General features: G+C 44.8%; 1 protein-coding gene across 1 annotated transcript in view; it reads right to left on the minus strand.

Moving 5' to 3' along the window:
* LOC126088444 (uncharacterized) overlaps nucleotides 1-19,388 on the minus strand; it is a 267,276-nt gene that overhangs the window by 90,752 nt on the left and 157,136 nt on the right. The window contains exon 2 of the mRNA XM_049906586.1: nucleotides 624-928. Coding sequence (XP_049762543.1) covers nucleotides 624-928 — 305 coding nt within the window. The remainder of the gene's footprint in view (nucleotides 1-623; nucleotides 929-19,388) is intronic.

Raw genomic sequence — 19,388 nt, forward strand, 5'->3', positions numbered from 1 at the left:
TGCCATCACCAGTGTCGTATAGAATATATCAGACGTGTTTTCCTGTGGAGGAATCGGTTGACCTATGACCTTGCGATCAAATGTTTTCGGTTCCCACGGTTTTGCGGTGCGGTCGCAAAACAGATACTAAACTTATTACAGTGAAGAGAGACGTCAATGAACGAACGGACAGATCACAACTTTGCGAAAATAAAGAAACTTTCACTCGAGGGAAGACTTGAACCAAGGACCTCTCGTTCCGCAGCTGCTCACGCTAACCACGGGACGACGGCGCTCCGGAGCTTACACTATCGTCGATGTTGCCTATCTTGCGCATGCACTACTCAGTTTGTATATTTTGCTTAATTTTTTCATAGTTCCACACAACTTCTTCCTGTTTTCTCGATTGATCTAGGTTCAGTTTTTCAAGGCCTATCCACTGTGCCAACTTATAACTAAATCTGAGGGGGGTGCGATGGGGAGGTTCCCTTGTTAGTAACAATTTAACATCGGGTGACTTGAAATCCCCATAATCCGAGCTAACCTGGTTCGGTAACTCTAGTCGAACCACTCTGAATGCTGCCACACATAGGGAGTACGGCGGGCTGCTTGACCAGGGCTCGAGCGGGGACGAGGGCACTGACCTGGCACCAGGTGGTGGAGACGCGGGCGTCGATGACGCGCATGTCGGAGGCGGCGGCCGGGTAGAGCTGGTCGCCGTAGACGCGGTAGCGCATGTAGAGCGGCGCCGCCACCAGCGCCGCGGGCAGTGCGACGGCGAGCAGCAGCAGCCGCAGCGCGCGCAGCGGCACCTTGAGCCGCGACGCCGCCGCCGACGCCGCCCCCGGCCGGCAGCTGGGCCGCCGCGCCGCCCCCACCGCGGACCCCGCCTCCAGCGACAGCAGCCGCTGCAGCTGCTCCGGCCGAGCCGTCACCTGCCCGTTCGGGACTGGAACACACCACACAACTGTAAGAACCTAAAATAACGCCATCCTTTTACAACGAGGAGAGAAAAGTTATGGGATACCTCCTAACATGGTGTCGAACCCTCTTTTGCCCGGCGTAGTGCAGCAACACTACGTGGCATGGACTCAACATGTCGCTGGAAGTCCCCTGCAGAAATACACTACTGGCCATTAAAATTGCTACACCACGAAGATGACGTGCTACAGATGCGAAATTTAACCGACAGGAAGAAGATGCTGTGATACGCAAATGACTAGCTTTTCAGAGCATTTACACAAGGTTGGCACCGCTGGCGACACCTACAACGTGCTGACATGAGGAAAGTTTCGAAGCGATTTCTCATACACAAACAGCAGTTGACCGGCGTTGCCTGGTGAAACGTTGCTATGATGCCTCGTGTAAGGAGGAGAAATGCGTACCATCACGTTTCCGACTTTGATAAACGTCGGATTGTAGCCTATCGCGATTGCGGTTTATCGTATCGCGACACTAATGCTCGCGTTGGTCGAGATCCACTGATTGTTAGCAGAATATGGAATCGGTGGGTTCAGAAGGGTAATACGGAATGCCGTGCTGGATCCCAAAGGCCTCGATTCACCAGCAGCCCAGATGACAGGCATCTTATCTGCATGGCTGTAACGGATCGTGCAGCCACGCCTCAATCCCTGAGTCAACAGATGGGGACGTTTGCAAGACAACAACCATCTGCACGAACAGTTCGACGACGTTTGCAGCAGCATGGACTATCAGCTCGGAGACGCTGCATCACAGACAGGAGAGCCTGCGATTGTGTACTCAATGACGAACCTGGGTGCACGAATGACAAAACGTCATTTTTTCGGATGAATCCAGGTTGTGTTTACAGCATCATGATGGTCGCATCCGTGTTTGGCGTCATCGCGGTGAACGCACATTGGAAGCGTGTATTCGTCATCGCCATACTGGCGTATCACCCAGGATGATGGTATGGTGTGCCATTGGTTACACGTCTCGGTCACCTCTAGTTCGCATTGACGGCACTCTGAACAGAGGACGTTACATTTCAGATGTGTTACGACCCGTGGCTCTACCCTTCATTCGATCCCAAACCCTACATTTCAGCAGGATAATGTACGACCGCATGTTGCAGGTCCTGTACGGGTATTTCTGGATACAGAAAATGTTCGACTGCTGTCCTGGCCAGCACATTCTCCAGATATCTCACCAATTGAAAACCTCTGGTCAATGGTGGCCCAGCAACTGGCTTGTCACAATACGCCAGTCACTACTCTTGATGAACTGTGGTATCGTGTTGAAGCTGCATGGGCAGCTGTACCTGTACACGTCATCCAAGCTCTGTTTGACTCAATGTCCAGGTGTATTAAGGCCGTTATTACGGCCAGAGGTGGTTGTTCTGGTTACTGATTTCTCAGGATCTATGCACCCAAATTGCGTGAAAATGTAATCACATATCAGTTGTAATATAACATATTTGTCGAATGAATACCCTTTTATCATCTGCATTTATTCTTGGTGTAGCAATTGTAATGACCAGTAGTGTATTTAGGCACCTGTCTTTGCAGCCGCCCATTATTTCGAAAGCGTTAAGGGCGCGGATTTACAATCAGTTATGTCCCATGTCTGGCGATCTGGGAGCTGCAATCATTCGCTCGAGTTTTCCAGAATGTTTTCCAAACAATCGCGACAATTGTGGTCTGGTGACATGGACATGGCGCATCATCATTCTGCGGCAGCGCGTTTTCTTCCGTCCCTTTACGACGGAACTGCACCTACCTGTGAATATTGTCTCAGCAGTTCATCAATAGGAAAGCCGAGTGAAACCTACTGTACCTAGACGTGAACCAGGTTGCAATTTAAGTCACTAATCTACATTTCGGGAGAAAGTTTTCACACAAATGAAAGTTTGGAAATTTTGTCCTCAATTAATATATTATGAAACTTAGGTGAACAAGTATCACTGCCAAGCCCGTGTTAGTCTTAACACAGTCACTCACAATCCCTTTCACTCACGTTAGTAAGTTTATGGTGTTGCATTTCCCGAAAACATAATAGCTACAAAAATACGGATTGTTTTTGATTGAGAATGCTCGCCAAATATTAAGTCTGTCGGTACCTAATGCAGTCACAGTTTTTAGCCACCGACCCGCTCAATACGCCACGCCGAATATATATCTTACCTCGTCACAAAATGCACTTAAAAATTCCGAAATTTCTACACACCCATTGCAATAATTATGCCGTCACTTTCCAACACTTTTGATGTATGAAACACTGCAAGATCCGGCAACGTATCATTTCCATCGGAACTACTACTACACACGTCCCATCTGTTTCATGGCTAGGCTTCGACTCTTCTCTAGAATACTCTGTCTTCTCTACCAGCAGAGAAAGGCGCGCGAAGAATATTGCTTTACCATTGGTCAGTTTACTCAACAGCCAATAGCAAAACAACATTCTCCCGCGTCAGTCCGCGCTTTTCATCAATAACCAATCGCAAAATAGTAAACCTAACGACTGCACTTTTTACAGACGTAATTATCTAATATGTTGAGGTTTTGCTTACGCATAAAGTTATTTACTATTATTATTTATACCTGAATTAACTTTCCCTTTACCATAAACTTACTTTACAAATCTATTCTACAAAAATCACCTTTGTTCATATCCATACTTCTTAAAAAAGTTCCCACACTAAATCCTACTATATAACTCGTTAAACAATTATCTTCATATTGAAGTTAATCCGCACTCACGCATCATTCATACTGCTAAAACACATTTATAACATTTTACATACACAAAAAGACACAATAACACATTATGAAAATACTAGAACAGTTTATGAAAAACCTTCTATTACTTTAGTGCACTCAAGTGGGCACAATCGAATCTAAATCAGTCCCCTATCCAATACTGTCCTCTATAGGCGGATACATAAACTACATGCGCGTCCAGTCTCGCGTCACCATCTGTCACTGTCCAGCTTTGAGACACATCTCCCACTTAACCGCCTCCAAGGCAGGATCGTTATACGGCGCTACGCCTCAATTCATAAAAAATCCATCATTGTTTGGCAACATGCAGACCATGAATAGCTTCAGACAGTCTCCAAGTAGCCGAAAATAACCATTTCCAGTCAATGGACGGTTCAGTTGACCAGAGGACTCAGTCTATTCCATGCAAACAGAGCCCACGCCATTATGGGGCCACCACCAGTTTGCACAGTACCTGGTCGACAACTTTGGTCCACAGCTTCGTGGGGCCTAAGCAACACTCGAACCCTACCATCAGCTCATACCAACTGAAATCGGGACTCATCTGACCAAGCCACGGTTTTCCCGTCGTCTAGGGCTCAACCGATGCGGTCACGAGGCTAGGAGTGGCAGTGCAGGTGAAGTCGCTCTATTAGCAAAGGCGCTCTTGTCTGTCGTGTGTTGCCATAGCTCATTAACGCCGCACTGTTCTACATCTACATCCATACTCCGCAAGCCACCTGACTGTGTGTGGCGGAGGGTACCTTGAGTACCTCTATCGGTTCTCCCTTCTATTGTTCGTGGAAAGAAGGATTGTCGGTATGCCTCTGTGTGGGCTCTAATCTCTCTGACATTATCCTCATGGTCTCTTCGCGAGGTATACGTAGGAGGCAGCAATATACTGCTTGACTCCTCGGTGAGGGTATGTTCTCGAAACTTCAACAAAAGCCCGTACCGAGCTACTGAGCGTCTCTCCTGCAGAGTCTTCCACTGGGGTTTATCCATCATCTCCGTAACGCTTTCGCCATTACTAAATGATCCTCTAACGAAGCGCGCTGCTCTCCGTTGGATCTTCTCTATCTCTTCTATCAACCCTATCTGGTACGGATCCCACACTGCTGAGCAGTATTCAAGCAGTGGGCGAACAAGCGTACTGTAACCTACTTCCTTTGTTTTCGGATTGCATTTCCTTAGGATTCTTCCAATGAATCTCAGTCTGGCATCTGCTTTACCGACGATCAACTTTATATGATCATTCCATTTTAAATCACTCGTAATGCGTACTCCCAGATAATTTATGGAATTAACTGCTTCCAATTGCTGATCTGCTCTATTGTACCTAAATGATAAGGGATCTTTCTTTCTGTGTATTCGCAGCACATTACAGTTGTCTACATTGAGATTCAATTGCCATTCCCTGCACCATGCGTCAATTCGCTGCAGATCCTCCAGCATTTCAATACAATTTTACATTGTTACAACCTCTCGATATACCACAGCGTCATCCGCAAAAAGCCTCAGTGAACTTCCGATATCATCCACAAGGTCATTTATGTATACTGTGAATAGCAACGGTCCTACGACACTCCCCTGCGGCACACCTGAAATCACTTTCACTTCGGAAGACTTCTCTCCATTGAGAATGACATGCTGCGTTCTGTTATCTAGGAACTCTTCAATCCAATCACGCAATTGGTCTGATAGTCCATATGCTCTTACTTTGTTCATTAAACGACTGTGGGGAACCGTATCGAACGCCTTACTTTTCTTACAGATACGTTCGTCGTGCGTCCCACATTGATTTCTTCGTTTATTTCACGCAATGTTCCTTGTCTGTTAGCAATGACAACTCCATGTAAACGCCAATGCTCTCGGTCGTTAGATGAAGACCGTCGGCCACTGCGTTGTCCGTAGTGAGAAGTAAAGCCTATTCTTGACCCTATGGATCTCGGAATATTGAATTCCCTAACGATTTCCGAAGTGGAATGTCCCATACATCTAGCTCCAACCACCATTCCACGTTCAAAGACAGTTAATTCCCGTCATAGGGCATTAATCACGTCGGACACCTTTTCAAATGAATCACCTGAGTATAAATGACAAAAATGGTTCAAATGCCTTTGAACACTATGGGACTTAACTGCTGAGGTCATCAGTCCCCTAGAACTTAGAACTACTTAAACCTAACTAACCTAAGGACATCACACACACCCATGCCCGAGGCAGGATTCGAACCTGCGTCCGTAGCAGTCGCGCGGTTCCGGACTGAAGCGCCTAGAACCGCTCGGCCACCAACGACCGGCTATAAATGACAGCTCTGGCAGTGTACTGCCCTTTTATACCTTGTGCACGTGATACTGTTGCCATCTGTTGTGTGCGTATCTCTGTCCCATGACTTTTGTCACGTCAGTGTATACTTAGAACGTCTTGCCAGTAAGTTGCTATCTAATGTGCAGAGGCAACAGTAAGCCACCTGGGGCCACAGGCAGAGATCAAGAAAGTCGCTACACGATGTCACCCCAGACAAGAACCCTACACAGCTGCCATCAACTGCAACTGAAGGTCCGGATGGACCAGATGTGCATAATATCTAGTTCAAATGGCTCTGAGCACTATGGGACTTAACTTCTGAGGTCATCAGTCCCCCAGAACTTAGAACTACTTAAACCTAACTAACCTAAGGACATCACACACATCCATGCCCGAGGCAGGATTCGAACCTGCGACCGTAGTGGTCGCGCGGTTCCAGACTGTAGCGCCTAGAACCGCTCGGCCACCCCCGGCCGGCATATCTAGTTCAAGACAGTATCTAATGGAAGCGCCAATCGAAGTGACCTGAAAAACTGACGTCTCAACAGAGCACAAAGGTTCGCAAAGACTAGCGAATTAAATCTTGCCTCACCTCACATACGAACGATTTTAGAAAGAGAACTGGAGGGAGATACGGCATTGCAGTGCCTGTACTTTTCAGAAGTACGATACGAAGTTTCTTTGGAGATGCATGCGACTCGTTTTCGACCTGAAATCTCATTCACCGGAGTAGAATTGTCTTCTTTGATGAGTTCCGCTTCGAAATGAGCTCCTATGAAAAGCGAAGACCTGTCTGCAGATACTCTGGACGGCAGAGGAATACCAACCTGACTGTCCCCTGACGTACAACTAGGAGTGATAGTCTGGGTCGCCATTTCATAGCAGAACGCTTTTGGTTGTCATCCGCTTACACCGTTAAAACACAGCAGTACAATGATGATATTCTACGTTCCGTTTTGTTGCCCTTCATAGCAGGCAACGTTGGGCTTACATTTCAGCAAGATAATGCCCGCCCGCACACGGCGAGAGTTTCGAACGCTTGTCTTCGTGTTTGCCAAATCCTACCTTGGCATGACAGGTCGCCGGATCTCTCTCCAGTTGAGAACGTTTGGAGCAATATGGGCAGGGCCTCCAACCATCTCGTAATTTTAACGATCTAACGCTCCAATTGGAATGAACCTGGTGTGGTGTCACCGCCAGACACCACACTTGCTAGGTGGTAGCCTTTAAATCGGCCGCGGTCAGTTAGTATACGTCAGACCCGCGTGTCGCCACTATCAGTGATTGCAGACCGAGCGCCACCACACGGCAGGTCTAGTCTAGAGAGACTCCCTAGCACTCGCTCCAGTTGTACAGCCGACTTTGCTAGCGATGGTTCACTGTCTACATATGCTCTCATTTGCAGAGACGACAGTTTAGCATAGCCTTCAGCTACGTCATTTGCTACGACCTAGCAAGGCGCCATATTCAGTTACTATAATTACTATCTTCAAGAATGTACTCTGAACAGATAATTTTGTGAATCATGTACCGTCAAGAGCGACGTTCATCATTAATGGATTAAAGTTAAGTATCAAACTAATGACGTCCGCTTTCTGGATTCCCATTTCTTGTCATGTTCCAGACCTCACGTCATTATAGTTCTTCCCTCCTCACGCCAGCCTGCGTGAGCTAAAACGCGTGCATTTTGGCCTCGACTAGTAACACGGTGTTGGCTCTTCTGCTAACACAAAACCTGGCATAGTATCCCTCAAGAGGAGATCGAATATCTCTGCCAATCACTGCCACGCCCAAAAACTGCTTGCATTAGGGGCAGAAGAGGACCAACGCGTTACTGACTTGTCAGTTCCTAAAGCTCTTTCTCTTGAATAAATCATTCAACTTTTTGAAATTATGATCATTTGATTGTCTGTTCATGTACACCACATCTACCAATTTCTGTCTCATTCCGATAATTTCTTTGTGGCGCGTTATTGTCTCTCTTAGGGTGTATTATTAACAAATCGCAAATGAAGATATTTAACCGCCTCTGTCACCAGAACAGGCCAATCCCTCAGTTCTTGAAAGACGAAGAAGACGAACGAACGAGGTAAATATCTTTTAGTGTGGGGAAAAATTGGCATTACGCAACAGCAATGAAAGTGGCTACCAAATCATTCGATAGGAGAGATGAAATATCAGACCTATCCAGTTAACTGCACGGGGTGCACATTTTGAAAAAAACTAGGGTAGAGGTTTGTTGGTAGTGTGGGTCCCTTTGCTGCTAGGCCTCGTGTGGGACCCTTCAACCTCTGGTTGGAGATCACTGAGTACTTTGGTTCTCAGTGCAATGATTATCAAAGTCTATAAACGACGCATGTTGATATTTTGTTTGTCTTAAGGCAATAACTACAACTCAGGGTAGTGACCCTGAGATAACTATTAGTACATCTGGCGTATTATTTCTAATTTTTAGTCTTAATGTGTTATGGGAGGACGTCAGTTGTTCAATAAACGGTTATCTAAAGAGTAACTGAAAAAATAACAGGTTGTTCTAGTTTTCAGAAAGAGGCCAGACGCACACTACTATTACAACACATTACCCTTTCTCCCTTTACAACTATGAAGCCCAAGCATGATAACCTTTGTAGTTTGGAGACCAAACAAATTTTTTCCCCTCCGTGCCCATACATAATGGAGCTCGAACTGATGCCGCTTTCCTGAGGATTTGGAAGTCCTCGCATGAAGTTTCACACTGGTATCCCAGTAAACAAATATTGGAGCCTGTGGGATTGGGCCGAAGGACTCAGTAGGTTGTTCTCTGTGGGAATAAACTGTCTTAAGCGAAAGTGGATCAGACATGCTCCAGGCAAGTAATATATATGAAATGGAATAATCGCATAGATTTTGGTTCATTTCTAAGATAATGCGAAAATTTAGTCCATCTACAAAGGAGACTGCTTAGAAAATACTTGTACGATTCATGCTAGAATGCTGCTCAAGTATGTGGGACCCATACCAAGTACGAGTAACGAGGGAAATATTGAACGTCTACAAAGAAGAGCATCAGGAATGGTCACAGGTTTGTTTGCCTGACAGGAGAACGTCAAGAGATTGCTGCAGAACCTGAACTGCCAGACACCAGCTATCCCGCAGAAACCTACTTACAAAGTTTCAAGAACCAGTATTAAATGAGGAATCTCACATAGCCCCTTACGTGTGCAAAGACAACGTTAAATTAATTACGGGCGCGAACAAAGTGATTTAAACATGCTTCCCGCTCTCGGCGCACGAATGGAACCGAAAAAAACCTTGTTCATGCACTTAACAGTAGTTTCAAAGGCATAGATTAAATGACAGTAGACTTCTTAAGCTCTTCGTGAATGAAGCAGGTGTACGCTGCATACACTGCACAGTTATGCATAGTCTATATCACACTTCCTATGGAAAAGGAGCGCTTACTGCTTCGAACAGGGACGTGACACAAAGCGCTAAACTGATCTCAGGGGTAGACCACAGCCCCAGCACAACTGAATGTACATTTCAAGGCTCTGATGACTGTTCTGAAACACAGGAAATGTTCTTGACAAGTCAGTGCGAGTTTGACAACAAAACATATCTCGCCGTCATTGACCACGATACCCAACGACGTCTGAAGAGGGAGCAAATTCCAACTGTCTCAGGATTTGCAGTTTACCGACCAAGTGTGTACCAGATCCTCAATGACTGGTCTGAATGGCAGACAACAGGCAGTGTTTGTCCGTTCTCGATATACAGTGGTGTACAAAACTTAAGAATGAAAGTAACTTTTGCATGACGTTCCGCCATTTTTAATGTCCAGAGGGCCATCATGAATCCCGGTGACTTAAATGTAATTATTGTTTTTGTATAAAAGTGTCATTTATGTTCGTCTCATAGCATATTTCTTTCAGTTTTCTTCTGTACTACACTGTACAGTAGCAGTTATTTCTATGTATGATCTAAGTGTCATCGAGTTAAGTTACTTGGCAGTGATACATCACGCTAAAGTTACGTTTGTCTTTAAATTTTCCACACCAGTGTATTTCTGCGCCTACAGTTGCGTCTCCTAATGTTAGAGACATGATCAGAAGCAAAGAAGACTAAGAGAGCAATCTCAAACTTAAACAAGCTCAAGAATTGTGGAAAGAGCTCTTCAAAGATAAATGAGCTTCATCGTACACAATTATTGTCACAACACATGCCCTGGAGAGAGGAAGTGCTAACCCATATACATAGCCAGAAAAGAACATAGCAACACTAGAAAGTAATCAATGTGGAGTAATGAAATTTCAGGAATGTTTTGTCTAGGTAACATATGTAAGTACCAAATTTTTGTCGGGTTTACAGCTGGATCAAACTGTCATCTGAGCACAATATTTCAGCGGTCCACCTGGCCGCCATCATCATGTGAGAAAAGCTACGTTGCTCTCGCCGATAACTGATTCTACTCGCAAATGACTGCACCTTTATATGCATCGGAAGTACAACAGTGCATACGCTAAATACAGTTGGCGCGCGCTCAATCATTCCTGCTGCCCGGTGGCGAAAAAAAAGAGTTTCAGCGCCTCCGGTTGTGAATGCTATTGGAAACGATATATCGTTTCAAATGATTATTCATAGCCGGCCGATTCAGATGCCGTTGTTTCTTCATGTCCGATAAAACAGGATTCCACGTTTTACTTCGCGGGTATCCATTATCACGATTAATGATACTATCTGCTATTCTGATTTCGACAGATTCTTTTAAAACACAATCGCAATACCGAGAAGCATTTGCAACTACTTGTGTCTCATTGTATAGCATCCTGTGTCCCTCTGAAAGGCAATGCTCAGCCATCGCAGATTTATCTGGTTGTAAAAATCGCGTATGGCGATGATGTTCAATATACCTGTCGTTGACGGTACGAATAGTTTGGCCAATGTAAATTTTCCCGCACTCACACGGTATTTTGTAAACGCCAGACTTCTTCAAACCTAAGTCTTCTTTGACAGAGCCAAGAAGTGCTCGAATCTTAGCTCGCGGATGAAAATCACATTTGATCTCACATTTCTTCAAAAGTCGACCTATCTTGGCGAGCACATTAGTAGCATACGGAAGAAAAATTTGATATACTAATACGGCGGGAAAGTCTACATAGCAACATACGTAAGTGATTAACATTGCAAGATCGCAGGCTAATGCAAGCACGAGATAAGCTATTGCAAATGTGAAATGCTGGTATATTAATAACTGGGTTAACCGCTAGAGTGTTGAATGCAAGCGTGCAAAAGTGTATGCATTGTGTTGTACAGGTGCCGGATGTCAGTTTATGGATGGAGTTCCATGCCTGTTGCACTTTGTCAGTCAATACAGGGACGGTTAATGCTGTTACGGACGACCCTGGAGGTGTCGTCCTGTGATGCCCCATAGGTGCTCGACTGGAGACAGGTCTGGTGATCGAGCAAGCCAAGGCAACATATGGACACTCTGTAGAGGCATGTTGGATTACAGCAGCGGTATGTGGGCGAGCGTTATCATGTTGGAAAATCCCCCCCCCCCTGGAGTGATGGTCATGAACGGCAATACAACAAGTGGAATCACCAGACTGACGTACAAATTTGCAGTCGGGGTGTGTGGGATAACCACGAGTGTACTCAGTGAGGTGTTGATAATGGCGCTCTTGTTGCCTTAAAGGCATTCTTGACTGACAACAACTCAAGACTTCCAGGCTCAAAGTTAACTAACGCTCACGACCGTTACAGCGTGTATTTAGAGCAAACCTGATTTGTATCCTCGCAGTGGCGCTACTAGCACTACTCATTTGCACCTGCAGCGAAATTTTTCAGATGTGGAAACACGCCTACCAACTATCGTTCATGTCACACAACTCCTTCCGGGTGCTGCGATTTTTTTCCGTCAGTGTAAGTATTAGGGCAACACCACTTTTATTCCAAAGTACCATTATCCAAGATGGCGACGATGACGTCATCAACAATGGCGGCGATGACTTCAGCTGATGACGCAAGTACCGTTATCCAAGATGGCGGATTTTGGCAGAAAGTTTGCATTTTGGCGGGAAAGTGCCACGCCCCCCTCGCCCAAAAAAATGGCACGAAGTTCAAATTCCACCATTATAAAGCATCACACCCCCATTATCTCTACTAAGCAAAGAAAATGGCGGGAAAAAAATGGTTCAAATGGCTCTGAGCACTATGGGACTTAACATCTGAGGTCATCAGTCCCCTAGAACGTAGAACTACTTAAACCTAACTAACCTAAGGACGTCACACACATCCATGCCCGAGGCAGGCTTCGAACCTGCGACCATAGCGGTCGCGCAGTTCCAGACTGAAGCGCCTAGAACAGCTCAGCCACCCCGGCCAGCTTGGAAGAAGTCATGTGCTGCGCACGTTAGTACACATTAGTGCAGGTTAGTACACGTTAGCCTGTCAAGATGGGTCGGTAAGGGGGCGTGGTGCTGGGTTGGGGACCGTGGTGGAGACTTTAACTATTTGTGTGGGCCACACGGCAGGTCTAGAGAGACTCCCTAGCACTCGCCCCAGTTGTAAAGCCGACTTTGCTAGCAATGGTTCACTGTATACATACGCTCTCATTTGCCGAGCCGACAGTTTAGCATAGCCTTCAGCTACGTCATTTGCTACGACCTAGCATGGCGCCATATTGAGTTACTGAATGTTTTTCTGAACAGATAATATTGTGAATCATGTACCGTCAAGAGCGACGTTCATCATTAATGGATTAAAGTTAAGTATGAAACTAATTACGTCCGCTTTCTGAATACTCATTCCTTTTCATGTTCCAGACCTCACGGCAGTATAGTCCTTCCCTCCTCACGCCAGCCTGCGTGAGCTAAACGCGTGCATTTCGGCCTCCTCTAGTAACACGGCGTTGGCTGTCCTGCCAACACTGCAGAGTCCACTCTATTTACTTTCGAACATTTTATTTAGAGATCGAATATATTTATCACACTGAGGCAAAACACTCTCCATCTTATGCTAGCGCTCGCAATACACACTCTACAGACACGCAAACAACTCATAATTTACGCAAATAATTTAATTACAGACATTCACACTCCTAAACAATTCAGCACAATTATGTCTAGACACACTCAGTACTCTTAAACTGTCCAAATAACTCATAGCACAGCCTACACACCTGCTCGCGAAATAAGGCAATCAACGCCTGCAAGCACCCTCCGCCAACTTCTGTCCACAGCCCCAACGACGTGGTGCAGCCGTCAGCTGTCAAACGACGCACAGGCCTCACGCCCGAGTCCCGCAAGTGGCCACAGCTCATTCATACTTCATTTCTGAGAAATTCCTATCCAAATACGTGTTCACCTAGACACACGTGCTGACCTGATCGGGTGGGAGCGCAACCGCGAGCTGCAGCCGAACGCAGGCGAAAGTTGTATGTAGGCGCCGTTGATGGCTGGGGGCTTATTTACAGAGCGCGCCCTCCAAGCAGGGCCGCGCGCGTGGTGCGTTCCTCGCTACCCTCACTCTAGATAGAGAAGATCCAAAGAAGAGCGGCGCGTTTCGTTACAGGGTTATTTGGTAACCGTGATAGCGTTACGGAGATGTTTAACAAACTCAAGTGGCAGACTCTGCAAGAGAGGCGCTCTGCATCGCGGTGTAGCTTGCTCGCCAGGTTTCGAGAGGGTGCGTTTCTGGATGAGGTATCGAATATATTGCTTCCTCCTACTTATACCTCCCGAGGAGATCACGAATGTAAAATTAGAGAGATTAGAGCGCGCACGGAGGCTTTCAGACAGTCGTTCTTCCCGCGAACCATACGTGAGTGGAACAAGAAAGGGAGGTAATGATCTTCCCGCGAACCATACGCGAGTGGAACAAGAAAGGGAGGTAATGACAGTGGCACGTAAAGTGCCCTCCGCCACACACCGTTGGGTGGCTTGCGGAGTATAAATGTAGATGTAGATGTAAATGTAACTGCGGTCTGGCGATTCTAATGAACCATACGTCACGTTTGACTGACACTTCACCACGTGTAGCTACATACCACCGCAAACGCATCCAGCAACGTTATCAATCTCATACTCAAGTCACATTGCTATCTAAAATAATAACCAAGTCTAACTCTAGTAAATTCCATAGCCCCCCCCCCTCCAGAAATACCTCGATATCAAGTACACAGCCCTAGCCTTCCAATAGTTAACGTACAATAACGTGCAATGCAGTCTTCCTCGCGGATCTAACTCCATCACGTTATACCAATCCTGCTCTCAACATATACAAATGTTTGCACAGCTATGTAGAGGCTCCCGTATCCCAGCCCAAACGATGGAGCATTCTTATTTGCTTAAATCCAATTTACTCCGCGAATTACTGATGCCGCCGGTATCAAAGCATGATCCACCTATTCTTTCTGGTGCTTTCGGCCATTATATTACACAGAATGCTAAATTGCATTGACAGTTAAACCTGTAAAATTGTCTCCCCATTATCAATACATACCAGACTCACAAGAATATTGGAAGCCAGGAACATATTTACCACTCTAACTAGAATTAAATATTACTATTCCTGCTACAGTCTGACATCAATCAATGTACACGTAATCTCTCTTCATGACGACTGTACTTCAGTATTTATAGCGAATATAATTTTCCACTTAAAAATTCTCACTCATACTTTCGTCGTTATCAAACTGCGCAATCTATACGTCCCTCACCATAGGACGCACAGTCATCGTCTCTAGTCATTCCATAAGATAAAAAATAACTATCTTTACAATGCAATATATACACAGATTACACAACGTAAGCCACAGTAACTTTACAATACAATATATACACATTTTAGACAAACACTGAAGTTATCTTTTATATCTTACAGTAGCCGAAAATTTTTTTTCTGCAGATCATGAAATACATACCAGACTCGCAAGAATATTGGAGTGTGAAACCGATCACCATCCCAGCAATATATCACCAAGTACCTTGTCGATCTAGTAAACATACAGTTCACATCCCACATCATACAAAATCACTCATTTTACATCGGCGAACCGAAGTCACTCTCAGACTTGTTCTACAAATTAGCGATCGTTTCACCTCAACAGAATGGGCGTATTATAAGCGAGACGGAACAGTTCAAGTTCTTAGGCGTTTGGATAGATAGTAAGCTGTTGTGGAAAGCCCACGTCCAGGATCTTGTTCAGAAACTAAATGCTGCTTTATTTACCATTAGAACAGTATCTGAAATAAGTGACAGTTCAACACGAAAAGTAGTCTACTTCGCATATTTTCATACACTTATGTCGTATGGTATTTTTGGGGTAATTCTTCTGATTCTAAAAGGGTATTTTTGGCTCAAAAACGGGCTGTTCGAGCTATATGTGGTGTAAGTTTGAGAACCTCTTGTCGACCTCTATTCAATAGTCCGAGAATTCTGACATTGCCCTCACAGTATATATTTTCTTTAATGTCGTTTGTTGTTAGTAATATTAGCCTATTCCCAAGAGTTAGCAGCTTTCACTCAGTTAATACTAGGCAGAAATCAAATCTGCATGTGGAATGCACTTCCTTGACTCTTGTGCAGAAAGGAGTGCAGTATTCTGCTGCATCCATTTTCAATAAGCTACCACAAGAACTCAAAAATCTTAGCAGTAGTCCAAACTCTTTTAAGTCTACACTGAAGAGTTTCCTCATGGCTCACTCCTATTCTGTCGAGGAGCTCCTGGAAGAGCTAAAAAATGAAGCAAATTCCAGTGTTACATGGTTGATTTTCTTTCTTGAAACTTACGACTTGTCGCCTGAATATGTTTTTTATATTTAATTTTATCTGTTTCTACTATCGTGCTATAATTACATGTATTGACTCGTTCCATGACCATGGAAATTTCTCCTTAATTTGGTCCCACGGAACAATAAATAAATAAAGAAAAACACAAACGCGTTACTGTCTCTGTTTCCTTGCCTGCTCGCTTTTCTGTGCACATCTCCAGACTCGAGGATTACAAGAACACACGTATTTTCGCCATAATATTATAACATCTTCGCTATACTTCTCGGTATCAAGTACACAACACTAGCCTCCCGATAGCTAACGCAACATAATTCCCAACATATAGACTCTAAATCATTTCTCTACAAATACCAAACTTTAGCTACGTGGAGCGCCCTCTAGACCACTGAGTAACTAGAACCAAACATATGAAAAATCATATTTCCAACCGCGAATACCGATCTCGCTGATCAAACATACTCGAAATCATCCATATAATTTACAGGCCAACTAAGATCTTTCCCATGTCTAGAGAACAGGCAAACTTATCTTCCACACACCACATTGCCGGCCGGTGTGGCCGTGCGGTTCTAGGCACTTCAGTCTGGAACCACGTGACCGCTACGGTCGCAGGTTCGAATCCTGCCTCGGGCATGGATGTGTGTGATGTTCTTAGGTTAGTTAGGTTTAAGTAGTTCTAAGTTTTAGGGGACTGATGACCTCAGATGTTAAGTCCCATAGTGCTCAGAGCCATTTGAACCATTTGAACACACCACATTCGATCTTCTGTCAATGAAATAAAGACCCGAAATGTGCACAAACAGTAAACTGAACAATTTACATGGGAGCGAATAACACTCCAACTCAATCATACAATCTTCTCAAAGTTCCACTTGATCACGAAAGCCGCCCAACACATGCTAAGTGATAGTTCGCTATCTGGCCGTCTGGACAAGGGCAAAGTTAACTCATATACATTCCTGCAATCCAACAGGCCTCTGCATTCGCACGGATGCTGCTGTCAACAGGAAACGTGAATCATTACGACCACGGACTTTGCATACACGTAATCATTCCGGAAAACCGCTCGCATATACAGGGTGTTACAAAAAGGTACGGCCAAACTTTCAGGAAACATTCCTCAAACACAACTAAAGAAAAGATGTTATGTGGACATGTGTCCGGAAACGCTTAATTTCCATGTTAGAGCTCATTTTAGTTTCGTCAGTATGTACTGTACTTCCTCGATTCACCGCCATGATTTCATACGGGATACTCTACCTGTGCTGCTAGAACATGTGCCTTTACAAGTACGACACAACATTTGGTTCATGCACGATGGAGCTCCTGCACATTTCAGTCGAAGTGTTCGTACGCTTCTCAACAACAGATTCGGTGACCGATGGATTGGTAGAGGCGGACCAATTCCATGGCCTCCACGCTCTCCTGACCTCAACCCTCTTGACTTTCGTTTATGGGGGTATTTGAAAGCTCTTGTCTACGCAACCCCGGTACCAAATGTAGAGACTCTTCGTGCTCGTATTGTGGACGGCTGTGATACACCATTCTCCAGGGCTGCATCAGCGCATCAGGGATTCCATGCGACGGAGGGTGGATGCATGTATCCTCGCTGACGGAGGACATTTTGAACATTTCCTGTAACAAAGTGTTTGAAGTCACGCTGGTACGTTCTGTTGCTGCGTGTTTCCGTTCCATGATTAATGTGATTTGAAGAGAAGTAATAAAATGAGCTCTAACATGGAAAGTAAACGTTTCCGGACACATGTCCACATAACATATTTTCTTTCTTTGTGTGTGAGGAATGTTTCCTGAAAGTTTGGCCGTACCTTTTTGTAACACCCTGTATATTTATAATTATACTTACAATTAAATCTTACGATCGCACTCTCAATTGAACAGCATTCGAGAATGAGCGAAGTATCGGAAATAGACCGTCTTGTCGGCAGTGTCTCTGGAAATAGCTGTACCTTCCTTACAACTGGACATACTCGCCCCCATTGCTATCACAGTACTCCAAGTCAAATCCTTACATTCCATACAACAGGGCATAGTCATCTCCTTTCCACAAACACACATACTTTATAAAACTGATGCACAAATGCGAGCATATGACGCATCCACTAACTATATTACTTCTTCAATAACTGATTGCATACCATAACAAATAATACTGATTGAAAATCAGCGATGGGCATGCATCTCTCTTAAGTTCTTCTTTCGAGTCCTAACACTGTGTCCTAGAAAGAGACACGTAATCGGCGAGATGTTAAAGAAAAAACCGATCCCAGCACCTAGCGGATGTTACTGTCATAGTCAGTCTTGGTTCTACAGGTGCACACAAGTACCAATGTTAAAATCTATACCCGCATTACGAATCGAGGTACGACATTACCTCTCAATGAGGTTGTTTTTTCTGGACAAATATCGTGACGGTGATTGTAGGAATACGTATTATCTGCCAATGATGCAGCCTATGGAAAAAATCACTGAACTTTGGAAGTGATTCGGCTAAGGAACATGGTATGTATACGGTATTTGCGGCTCCCTCACACCCCCAACTACATAATTCTTTAGATTTTGTAACACACTCTATCTCGACATCATATCAGATGTTCCGCGATATATCCACCGACTTACAGGCGATGACTGACTGAGAAGGAACATAAACAGTAGAAGTAGATGATGTGCTGACTGATGTCGTAAGAATAAAAATGTACACTAGCTTCTCAGACCTCTAGTGTTAGGCTGTATGTTCGAAATGTTGTCAATCATTTGGAATCACCTCTCTCCATTCAAACACATACCCGCATCGTATTACAACCACTACTCAATCATATTTGTGGCACTCTTATATCTGTAAACGAGTCACCTTTCCCGAACCTGGCTTCTACAGTAAAATGCCAACGTGGTTTTAGTCACCCCCTACACATTGTGCAATTGATCACATTTCTACAGATTCGCGCATGTGATCGGTCCAATTTAAGTCTGAACTGAGCAGAAGTCGGAGAACGACATATCCACCATCTTCACCAACCCCTGTAGAAACAGAACGACCTGACCGTGTTTTGACCATTCGGTGGAAATGCACGCAATGTGGTACATCCCCAAACTAGATACAAGTACTGCAGATCCAAGTCCATTCAAATCAATCAGCCCCACAGATAAAAATTACGAACTATAAAAGCTCATACGAATTAGAAGTCACCAAGGCAGCGATGCGGGCGCAATGACATATAGCTGTGGTCGGCCACCAGCGCGAAGAAAGACATTTCACAATACTCCCCCAGAGTGCAGCCATCCAGGCATTCCTGACCGTTCACCAAGTCCGACACCTCAAACTGCAGCTGCCTATGCGGACACAATCATATTAAATATACAGACAGCGCAGAGGCCACTTTAAAGTTTGATCACCTATACTCTAAGCGAATTATCGTACGAGACGCTCCCTCTGGTCCTGATTCAAACACTGTTTTCTAACACGCTTTTGTACATTGACAAACATTTCGTTTTCTGCCACGACTTCGAGGTCTGTGTCAGATTATAAACTGACATTAAGACGCACTGATCCACGACCTCTCACAGAAAATCAGAAACTGCACGGTGTAA

This window comes from Schistocerca cancellata, chromosome 6 (genome assembly GCF_023864275.1).
Source record: "Schistocerca cancellata isolate TAMUIC-IGC-003103 chromosome 6, iqSchCanc2.1, whole genome shotgun sequence".
NCBI classification, from domain to species: domain Eukaryota; kingdom Metazoa; phylum Arthropoda; class Insecta; order Orthoptera; family Acrididae; genus Schistocerca; species Schistocerca cancellata.